This window comes from Gallinula chloropus (genome assembly GCF_964237585.1).
Source record: "Gallinula chloropus genome assembly, chromosome: 1".
In the NCBI taxonomy this organism is placed as follows: Eukaryota; Metazoa; Chordata; class Aves; order Gruiformes; family Rallidae; genus Gallinula; species Gallinula chloropus.
Window position 1 is genome coordinate 23,827,915 of NC_140085.1, and position 11,660 is coordinate 23,839,574.

At 44.8% G+C, this 11,660-nt stretch overlaps 1 protein-coding gene across 1 annotated transcript; it reads right to left on the reverse strand.

Annotated features, from left to right (window-relative positions):
* Positions 1 to 10,533, reverse strand: HSP90B1 (heat shock protein 90 beta family member 1). The gene is made up of 18 exons (XM_084269033.1): positions 10,400 to 10,533; positions 9,775 to 9,874; positions 9,239 to 9,380; positions 9,045 to 9,161; positions 8,350 to 8,681; positions 7,426 to 7,537; positions 6,067 to 6,183; positions 4,829 to 4,945; positions 4,006 to 4,143; positions 3,834 to 3,911; positions 3,686 to 3,751; positions 3,166 to 3,435; positions 2,706 to 2,951; positions 2,417 to 2,553; positions 1,999 to 2,077; positions 1,750 to 1,905; positions 1,241 to 1,339; positions 1 to 259 (listed from the first exon to the last, which is right to left on the reverse strand). The coding sequence occupies exons 1-18, from the start codon at positions 10,446 to 10,448 to the stop codon at positions 230 to 232; spliced, it is 2,385 nt and encodes a 794-aa protein (XP_084125159.1). The 5' UTR covers positions 10,449 to 10,533; the 3' UTR covers positions 1 to 229.
* Between the last annotated feature and the right edge of the window lie 1,127 nt (positions 10,534 to 11,660).

Genomic DNA, 11,660 nt, shown 5'->3' on the forward strand with positions numbered 1-11,660 from the left:
TGGTGTTCAGGAACATTTTATTTGTACATGACAAGATTTTACACCAAGTCAGTTAAATAATACAAATTTACATTCATGAGGAATGTTTTTAGAAAAGTGAACTTAAAAAAACCCTCCTTTACCCTTAAACCCCATACCATCCCTCAACATTTTACAGTGGAAAAAAACAAAACAATCTAATTCACATTTTCCCCTAACCCCCCAAAGCAGGACAGTAGTTGGGTGCAGCTTACAGTTCATCTTTCACATCTGTGGATTCCTGTGGAGAGAAAAGAGAGAATCAGAATCTTGCTTTTCACAAGTGGAAAAGGCTAGAGGAACTGAAGCCAACTACTGCTGATGCTTTCCAAAGCATCAATGACTTAAGGAGGTATAAATCAAATTTCTGTTCAAATGATAGCAAAGGCTTAACATGCCATTAAGAGAAAAAAAAATGTTTCTTCAGTCCACTCATTAGCAGTTAATCTAGCACACCATGTCATCTTTAATACTTTAAGCTGCCTTTCAGATAGTGTTAAGTGCTGTGAATGCCCCTATTCTATGATTGCAGCACTAGGAAGTACATCTGCCTTCCAGTGTCAGAAACCTTAATTTGCCAGTGTGCTAATCCAACAAGGACAACAGAACTTTGCTCCTTTCTATCACTGCTATTGCAGGTTGTACTGCTCTGGAAGTGCCATGGTAACCGCATCAAATTTAATAAAAAAATAGTACAATAAGCACTGTTCTTATTTATTCTTCAGTAACCTGACGTGTAACAGGAGGGAAGTACATCTCTAAACTATGTATTTGTGCTAGATGCCATCTTGCAGGACTCCTAAAAGCAACCCAAGAAAGCAGGTCCAGTGGGTACCTCCTAACTTTAGAAACAAACATTTCCAATGCAAGCTGATTTGTTGACATTATCGCCCACAAGCTGTGGAAATCCAACAGTTAACAGGTCACTATAGAGAATTTGCTGCTGTTTTCTTGCCAAGAAGTACCTTTTAGTATCTTAAGGTTAAATTTCGCTCCAACCTTGAACATATCTCCAGTGCTTTCTTCTTACAATATAGTTTTGTTAAAGAATGAAGTATTATTTGTGCTGCAGTTCTGCCCCCTGTCCTGCCCCCAACTCCCCTGGAAAGCCTCACTCAGAACTATTGTCATGAAAGGCAAATGGAGAATGCTCATTGCCATGAAGCACCACAGATGTAACTGTACATAGGTGCAGCTAAGAAAAGCAAACTTGACACCTTACCTTCTGTGTTTCACTGTCTTCAGCATCAGCATCCACCTCCTCTTCATCCTGCTCTGCCTCCTCAGCTGCATCTTCAGGCTCTTCAGGTTCCTCCTCCACCTGTAGGAAGGATACATCAATTCAATTTGCTTAGTATAGTAAATAGCTGTGAAGTACCCAAGTACAGGCTCTGCAAGCATTTGCTATTGGTTCCTAATATTTGCCCCAAGCTACCTGAAGGAGAAAGTAAGCTGTTTAGCACTGACACCCATGCTTCCCCCAGCATTAGCTCCTGCACAGCACCAAGAGAACCCATATGATCTATACCCACTTATGGATTTCTCCATGAATGAGGTGGACAAACTCGCCTTTGGCCCCTGATCTACCCCCACACAACCACCAGTTGACAGAACAGTATTTGCGATGCAGTGAGAGCAGAATCCCAAGGAACTGGAAAGAAGAAGAGTGGAATGGAGGACATGAGCATGAAGTACAGACCATTTCTGTACAAAAGCTGAAGGCAAACTAACCTTTGCATCCAGGTCAATGTTTAAGCTTAAACGAAGCATCCTTTCTATTCTGTCGCCATATTCCTTAGTGTCTGGTAACATATATCCTGACCTCAGAGTTGCAGTTTCAAACAACACCACTGCAAGATCCGAAACCGTTTTGTCATCTTCGTTTTCCTAATGTGGAAGAACAAAGAACATTAAAGAACAAACTGTTAACTACGTTGTACACAACCATGTAGTGAATATTCCACTATGGTATTTGTTTACCTTCACTCGCCTCAGCATATCCTTGATCAGTGGATGCCTGGGGTTAATTTCAAATGTCTTCTTTTGGCTAGCATAGTAGCTGAAAGAGTAGAGGTTACATCACTGAGTTTTGAAGTACAGGACCCAACTATATCTTTAAACCCATGAATACCCCCAATTACAGCCACAGTAACAAGTCTGTTCCATCCCTGCCCCACTGTAATCCTAGCTTACACATTACTAGGACAGTTCATCTTTTGTCACCAAAAGACAGATAGACCAGGAAGCTTTAATGATGAGCTTTGAAATAACAATGTAAAACTACAATTGGAAACGGCAACTTGATTACAAGTGATCCAACAACATAAAGGATCATCTTAACCAGGTGTGGGGCAATCAACTACATTTCACATGTGCTGCTAGGTAACTGAAAGCTTACTTTGTTGATATATCCTTCCCAGTTTGGTAAGCCTGAGCCTTCATGATTCTTTCCATGTTGCCAGACCATCCATACTGACTAGCCACAAGTGCACACGGAGACTGGGTTAAGCGCTGAGATAGCACAGCTTTTTCAATCTGCCAAAAAAAGCCTTAATTTTAGTTCACAGAGCTAATAGCTTATACAAGGAAAAGCTAGAGAAGCTGCAAGTCTACACTCTATCTGAAAGGTGTGCTGTAGCAAGTGCGACAGCATTTCCAAATAAGCATTACATTTAGCAGCACTTTACCTTGTCTTTCAGGGCTTTGTCTTTCATCCAGTTCAAGAGTGGTTCAAATTCCTTTTCCAAGGCTTCCCGACTCTCCTTAGACTTTTCGCTTTCATCAAACTTAACCCCTTCTTTTGCTACATTTTGAAACCTCTTCCCATCAAACTCGGGCAGGGCCTGAATACAGTATTCATCTACAGGCTCCGTCAGGTAGATCACTTCATAGCCCTTTTTCAGGAGGCGTTCAACAAAGGGTGAGGACTCAGCCTAAGGTAACAGAACAGACCAGATGGCAGGTTAATGCATTGGTGCCAGCAACCTGCAGTACTATTTGACAGGTATTGGTACAAGGAAAACTGAACAGTAGCAACAGAAGCACAGAGCCTTCACATCTACAACAAACAAGGTTCACAGTATTTATGGTACTATTACTAGAAGATTTAATTATTTTCCCCTTCCCTCCTTACTCCAAGTCACATACCTCCTTCCTGCTGGCACCTGCCATGAAATAAATTTTGTCTTGCTTCTCTTTCATTCGTTCCACATATTGGTCAAGGCTGGTGAGGTTGCTTTCGTGGTGAGAAGACTGGAAGCGAAGAAGTTTAGCCAGTCGTGTACGGTTGGAGTGATCCTCAATGACTCCAAGCTTCACATTAGTACCAAACTCTTTCCAAAACGTGTCGTTGTATTTTTCTTCTGCAATTTTCTTGATCATGTCAAGAGTTTTGCGAACAAGTTTCTTTCTGATCACCTAAAAGAAGCAGCAATACCGAGTCATGAAAACAGGCATTTGGAAGAATCCTCAGTTCAACCCTGATACAAAGGGTAAATTAATGCTCCCGATTTGAAGGCAACAGTGGTTGCCTGAGAACACCAATGCTTGGGTTTTCTAGACTTGATTTTCACACTCCTTTTATGAAAAAAATCAAGCTGCCATTTTTTCTAAATCTTGCTAGTGTCACATGGTTTACAAAGAAGGATTTTAAGATCTATTACCTTACCTTCAACAATTTATGCTGCTGAAGTGTTTCACGAGATACATTCAAAGGAAGATCATCTGAATCCACCTAATTGAGAAAGAAACTTCCTGAGTATAGGTAACAGCATTTGAAGATTAAAAAAATGCAAGTAAGTCTTATAAATACTTACAACACCCTTAACGAAGTTAAGATATTTGGGCATCATGTCATGGAAGTCATCAGTGATGAAAACCCTTCGAACATACAGCTGAATTACAAGAGAAAACAGCAGCCAGGTTATGTTTGTGCTTGGGGTTGGTTTTTTTGACATGAAACAAGACCCATGCACTTGCTTGTCCTACCTTAATGAAGTCACTTTTTTTGGATCCATATTCATCAAACAGGCCACGTGGAGCAGAGTTAGGAACAAACAAGATAGATTTGAAAGTTACTTCCCCTTCAGCAGTGAAGTGGATATATGCCATTGGATCATCGTGTTCCTGTGAAGAGAATTTTTTAATTGACATTGGGAAAACATCAGCAAGTTCATACATTTCCAGTAGTAACCTGAGTCTGCCAGCTAAGTTTAGATGTAGAATACTTGCACTATCCAATCATACTTGGTTAAAATCTATTATGGAGACAAAAGCTCCAGATTCAGCGAAGTTCCTCTCACAGAAGTAACCTTCTTTGATACCTACTCATTGTGTGGTTGCTTTTTAAGTTTTCTATGTTTCAGAAGTCAACCACTGTAAAGTTCCCAATTGTAACCAACACCATGACAGCAAAGTAAGACTCTCAAGTAACACACTGCACTGCATTCACACAAAGACAACGTTCTTTCTAGAAGCTTATCTTCCTCCTTTTCACCATGTGCAACATAAACACTTTCAGAGTAAATAGGTTTCCACATCAACATTTGAACACCCCCTTAAGCTCCATGAGCTAGTCCATACTATTTCTTAAACTTGGCCCACTCAACAACTGGGTGGCAGCAAGGAGTTAATCAGAGAGAAAGTCATTATGCACTACCTTCTAGACTCTCTGCAATTCAGCCTGTCTACAGACACCAATTAGTTCTTCAGAAAACAGCCCATCCTGTAAGTACTCAGGTTTTTTTACATAGCAGTAGATACTACAGAAGATGTTTTTCACTTTGGAACAATCTCGAAATTCGGATTTTACCTTAGAAAATGTTTTGTAAAAAGCTTTGTATTCATCTTCTTCAACTTCTTTGGATGGTCTCTGCCAGATTGGTTTGATGTCATTCATGAGCTCCCAATCCCAGACAGTCTTTTCAACCTATGTATATAAACACCGTGGCATCAGAGAGACTCATCTGTTACTTCAGGGCAAGTCAGTGAGAGACACTCCGCTGAGGCTAAATTATTAAATAACACCTCAAGAATACACCTCTATTGCACACAGGTCTGGGGATATTCTCAGTATACAAACTCACCTAACACATGGGAAACAAAGCTGAAGTCTACACTATGGTGCATCCTGTGTGCATTTAGCACATTCACTGAGTATTTCTGTTCTACTGCCATTCTGAAAAAAGCCTTCCAGCAGAGTATATGCAATCTAAGCTGCTCCGGGTCAGGTTACTGAAGTCCACTACTATTTCAAGCAGTTCACTCGAGTATTTATTATTAGTTCCTGGGCCACTGCTTCACATGGGTACTGTCAATCATCTCCTCAATTTCAACCAAGGCCATTTTGTTTACCATCTCCTTTACTGACAAGATGTTCTACTGCACTCACACAGGATTGCTGTTTGGTAACACACAACCGGAGTGTATCTCTGGAAGACTGGTAAGCAATCTGACATGAGTTACTGCCCTGGTTTGGGCTGGGACAGTGTTGTTTTTCTCCATCACGGCTGGTATGGGGCCATTTGGGATTTGTGCTGAAAACTGGTGGTAGCACAGGGATGATGTTTCTGACACTGCTCAACAGCACCTACACTGAGCCCAGGCCTTTTCAACTTCTCATACTGCCCTGTCAGTGAGATGGCTGGGGGTTCACAGCCAGAACAGCCGACCCGAACTGGCCAAAGGGATTTCCCATACCCTATTACATCATGTTCATCATATAAAGCTGGGAGAAAAGGAGGAAGGGGGGGGGATGTTTAGAGCAATGACATTTGTCTTCTGAAGTAACCATTAGGTGTGGAGCACTGCTTTCCTGTAGATGGCTGAGCACCTGCCTGACGATGGGAAGTGGCAATGGAATTTGTTGTTTGGTTTGCATGTGCAGATTTTACTTATCTATTAGACTTTCTCAGTCCAAAAGGTCTATTTTTACCCTTTTGATTCTCTCCCCCACGCCACTGCAGGAGAGAGTAGCCGTACAGGGCTTAGCTGTCAGCTGGAGACAAACCAGAAACCTGCACCAAACCCCCAAGTATGAATAAAGCTTACCTTCTTAGTTTTTGGTTTCTTTTCTTCCTCCTCCTCTTCAACTGCAGCTTCATCATCATCTGTTTCTTCTTTCTCCTTGGCTTCCTCTTCTTCAACAGGTTCTTCAACTGTCTCGGTCTAAAGAGACAATTGAAAGTGAGGACTGGAACTGCTTTGTTTCCTACCAACTAGCTTCTAGTATTATCCCAAATAGCTTCCTCTCTTATTTGGCCACCACAAGCATTTCTCTGTAGCTAGGTATGCTTCTTGAGTTGCATTTAGTGCGTATGTGCTTTTTTCCAACATGCTGGGCAGTCACTGTACTCAATTTAAGTTTCTCCATAGCTTTACACGCAATGCTTATCAGAGACTTGAGTCATCTTAAGTTAGTGCCACACCAAGAAAACACCAGAACAAGCCTAAAAGTTAAGATAATACCCTGTTTTCAGAAGGGCACCTATCCATGGCCCTACTTGAGATCTTACCAAAGCCTGCAGAAGAATGATCTTTCTTAGTAATTAAGAGCAGTCTTGCTCATTTGGTTAAGTGGAGTCAAAGTTAAACTAAATTCTTTAAAATCTGTGATATTAGCAACTGTCCTGGTTTTGGTCAGGATGGAATTAAATTCATTTGTAACAGTGGATGGAATGCTGTGTTTGGGAGTTAAAATGAAAGCAGTGCTGATAACACCCTGATGTTTCTAGTTGCTGTCAGACAGTCAAGGACTTTCTCAGCTCTTCATGAGAAAGGAGGGGCAAAGCCAGGACAAGTGACTGAGCTGACCAAAGAGAGTATTCCACGCCAATTACGTCCTGCCCAGGATATCGGGGGGCTGACGGGAGGAAGGCCTAGTGCGGCTCCGGGACACGCGGTTCTTGGGGGACGGTCGGGTTCTGGGACGGCTCTGGGTGGCACGGCCTGAGTTGTGTGGTTTGGTGAGAAACTGCATTGTGTATCAACAGCTTCATATATTTTTGCTCTGAAGTCCTGTTAGTATTGTTACATTGTATCTTTCTGTTATCTTAGTAAACTATCCTTATCCCAACCCACGGGCCTCTTAATTTCTTGGTTTTGGGGTTATTTGCCTCTTCCTTTTCCCTTCCCTTACCTCTCACCTCTCCCCCCCCCCCTCCCTTTTCCCTGCTCTTTTCCTTTAAGGAGCAGGCAGCTGCGTAGATCTCGGCTCTCAGCCAGGGTGAAACCACGACAGCAACACAGTAACTTTCTAAGAATAACTAGTCAAATTCTAGTCAGAAGACTGAAGAATGGAACAATTTTAGAGAAACTCTATACTATGCTCTCATCCTTCCTGAGCCATTTGGCCAGACAGTTTTCACAACCAAAGCTCATACTATGCAGTGCTCAGTGAAATATACTTACCTTGCTGCTCCAAACATAGATGGGGAAGTTTATGAACTGGGAGTATTTCTTTACTAGATTTTTAACAGTATCCAGTTCAAGATAATCAGAAGCCTCCTCCTTCAAGACAAGGCTAAAGAAAAAGAACAAAAGATTTTCAATCAAATTGCCTTACAAGTATTCTAAAATAGTTCTACAGGAAGAGATGCATTTTGCTGCTGTTGCAACTGTAGAGATTTGCATTTATGCCAGCAGGCTTTACTAATTCACCCATAAGTATCAAAAAATACAATACCCACTGATCTGCAGTGGGGATTTTTCAACAATTGGGGCAGAACACCCAGAAGCAGCAACCTCAAATAACAGCAGTACTTATCAGACCTTGCTACACTGTCACTGGGTTTACTCAGAACTACAGCACTGAGATGAACTTTCCTGTAGTAAGTGTCTTCTTCAGGAATATGTTCTCTAAGCCCAAATCAAATAAATTTACTTGTTCATCAAAGCAATCAATGAAAATTGGGACTGTCAAGCTATCTCCAGTTTAAGATTGCATCAGACCTGTCTCGCTGGTATACAAACAGCAGTCAGTTTCCAAGAGGAAGCTCCAGAGCCCTGATATGGGTTGTGATGGGCCACAATTGTGTTGAGGAACTAAGTCTGCAGGCAGCTTACCCATCTTGGAATTACCTGCCAACAGCTAATCCTCAAGATTCTCAAGTTTTCTTAGTTCATCTAATGGAATGGTAAGCAATAACTACATTAACACTCCACATTCATTTTGGATGCAGTTCATAGTTTGCATGTTTCTATTAAATTGGAAACATCTGTATTACAAGAATCAAACAATGTAAGAGTGACAAGGTTGAAGTCACCCACGTAATCCAATGAGCAAGATGTACCCACACAACTTTTCCTCTGAATCCAAAGAGGCATAGTACTTACGTGATGGTTGTACCACGTCCTAGAGTGTTTCCTCTTGGGTCATCAATCACAGAGAACTCATTGGAATCTGACTCCCAAATATGTTGAGTATCATTGTTATGCTTTGATGTGACGATAACTCTGTCTGCTACCAAGAAAGCAGAATAAAAGCCAACACCAAACTGGCCAATTAACTCGGATGTTGACTGGCTATCATCCTGCATTTCAGTCATCTTGTTTAAGAATTCGCTTGTACCAGACTTTGCAATTGTACCCAGGTTTTTAACTAGCTCCTCTTTTGTCATGCCAATACCCGTATCTGTAACGTGAAGCATGTTCTTCTCTTTATCACACTGAAAAAAAAAAAGAAACATGCAGTTTGACTTCACTTTGAATCTTAAAGTGTAATACACTGCCATAGAAGAGCAGTGATTCAAATATGCTTGGCCACAATAAGCTGAACCTGCTGTAGCTACAGGAGTGAGGAAGACCTGCCTTCAAAGTATTTTAATACTTCTGTTACTCTGTAGAATGGGCAATGTATTTTCACCATTAAGAGAACAGTAGTCTTTGAAAAAGTTAACTGCAACTGTCCTGATGTGGTCCTAGTTTGTATTTGCACCAGTATTATGCAAAAAGAAATTAATGTTGCACTACATTTTCTTCACATTCTTCCCACCACTCCTCAGTAAAAGATGATCCCTAATGCTTCTTACCTTGATTTTGACTGTAAGTTCCTCGTTACCAGCAAGGGCATTTTCATCCGTTAACGATATTAACCGTATCTTGTCTAAAGCATCTGAAGCATTTGAAATAAGCTCCCTCAGGAAAATCTGAAATAGAAACCAAGAGTCAGAAATTCCAGAACACACTAACAGTTCTAACACACTGTAACAAGAAAAGCACTAACCTCTTTATTTTTATATAAAGAATTGATAATGAGCTTCATCATCCTGTTCACTTCTGCTTGAAAGGCAAACTTCTCAGATTTTTCTCTGATTTCTTTGATCTGGGATGCATTTAGGCCATCTAGCTGGATAGCTTCTTCCTCTCTGTTGAGACAACGAAAGCCCATAAAGTAGCTTTGACCACCTACACCACCGCTAATTTTATTTTCTAGTAAAAGCAGCGTTAGTTTAGTTAAAAGAATAGTAAGATCCTTAATCATCAACATAGCTCCGAAGTTACAGTCATATGAGATATGTGTAAGAGTAGCTAATACTAAAAAGAAAATTCAGGAAACAATTTCATTATGTTAAAACCACTGAAGTGCTCAGTATGTGGCATACCTCACAGGAAGTATTTTTTGTTCCTCCCACCTAAATAATCTCTCTTGAATGGCATTTACCCTTCTCCTCTAGTTCTGAGGCTGCAGATATTTAAAAAAAAAAAATAATAAAGCCTTAACATTCCAGCAATAGCTTCGCCAGAAGGCCGGATACTAACCTCTGAACAACTTCATCGTCTGTTCGAGACCCTTCTCTGCTTTTACCCAAGTCATCTTCCACGGTCCCGTCCACATCCACCTCATCAGCTCTGACCGATACTAGAGAAACAAGATATTCCAGGGTCTGAGGGTAATCCCAACCACACGTTACCGAAATTCTGCGCTTAACCCTCCCCACGGGTTCGGGCTCAGCCCTGGCCCTCCCCGACCAAAGTTCAGCCCAAGCGAAGAGAGAAGCGATGGGGAATGGGGACGGACAACCCTCCCCCCCCCACCACCCCTTCTCATCCACCCTCCGCCCCTGAGGGCGCCATGAGTCGCCTCAGACGTACCGCCCCCTCCGCCCCCCCACCCCGCTCCCTAGAGGACAGCGCCTGCAGCAGCCCGGGGAGAGGAAGGGGGGAGGCCACCACCACCTCGGCACGCCTCCCCTGAGGCAAGCGGGGACAGGGACGAAGGAGGGGTCCTCCCCACAACCCAGACGCCAAGAGACCCCGTAGGCTGGCAAAGCGGGGAGGAAGGCCGGCGCCGAGGGGAACGGGTAGGGAAAGCTGCTCTCGGCCGAAACCCCGACACACCCCACACCCGCCCGACAGAAGCTTCTAGAAGCCCACAGGCACTTACCGGCCAGGAGCAACGTGCACGCCAGGGCGAGCCCCCACACCGGCTTCATGGCGAAGTGCGCTGCGGTTGCAGACAAGAACGGCCCCCCAGCGCCTCGGCCCCGCGCTCCGAAGCCCGCCGCCGGCCGCAGCCCCCACCACCGAGCCCGCTAGAGCGGCCGCGGCCCTCCCCCTTCGCCTTATCAACGCGGGCCGCTGAAGGGAGGGGGGAGTCGCGCCGCGCTTGGCCAATTGGCGCGTACCACGCCAAATACATGGCCAATGCGAAGCTTGGAAGGGAGGAGCCTGCGGCTGTCGCCGCCAATCGTGGCTTTCCATGTGCGGTTTCCTGCGGACAGAGCGTGGCCAGCGCTGATTGGCCGGGCGGAGAAGCGCTTGGCCAATCGTTCCCGCGGAGGGGTTTAACGGGCACGCTTCTCACTGGTTTTTTTAACGAATGAGCCATAAACGTTTAACGCCGAGGCCACGTGTGCCGCAGCCGGCGCGGCCGCGTCCAGGAACGAGAAGGACAATCCGCACACGGAACGCCAGCCCCGATCGCTTCCGGGGCACCTGGGATGTTTACGGGGGAGACGGTTGCTATGGCAACTGGCGCTTCCGGTAGCGGCAACCCGCCGCGTCCCCGGGTCCGAAAGAGAAGCAAAAAGTTACGGGTAGGGCCACCATAAACAGTGCCCGCGCGGCGGGAGCAGCGCCAGGCTTGAGCCGCCTCGACCGCCGGCGGCGGAGAGTCGACGCAAACGAGGCCCCCTCCCCCGTCAGCCCCGCCGGACGGGGATCCCTTCTAGCCCCCTATGGCAGGCAGGCAGAGGCAGGCAGGCATGCGCTGTAGCGCTGCGTTGCATGCCGGGAGCTGTAGTCCGCACCGGCGGGGCGCACGGCTCCCCCTGTCGGTGCAGCGCGGGAGCGGCGTGGGCCGGGGGCGCCATTAAAACGCCTCTCCGACCCCCGTTAGGTGTTTGGGGTCTGAGGTGGTTCTTCTCTTAGTCTTGTTATTCAGGCCTTGGCTCACTGCTTCCTTTTAGTGCGTCTTGTGTCCCCTACGGCTGTGAAAGTGGCTGGGTGCCCCAGGAGGGCTTGCTGATGGAGGTAAAGCAAGCCAGGTGCTCAGCAGGTTGCCCTGTTTTCCTGCGTTCTAGTGCTCATCAGGGCAGCTATCCTCCAGGGAGCTCGTTAGCGCTCCTCAGCCTCCCCTTGGGGCTGTTGTTTATTCATTAGGGGTCCTTCCATCCCCTTCATGGAGTGGGGATTCAGCAGCTGCT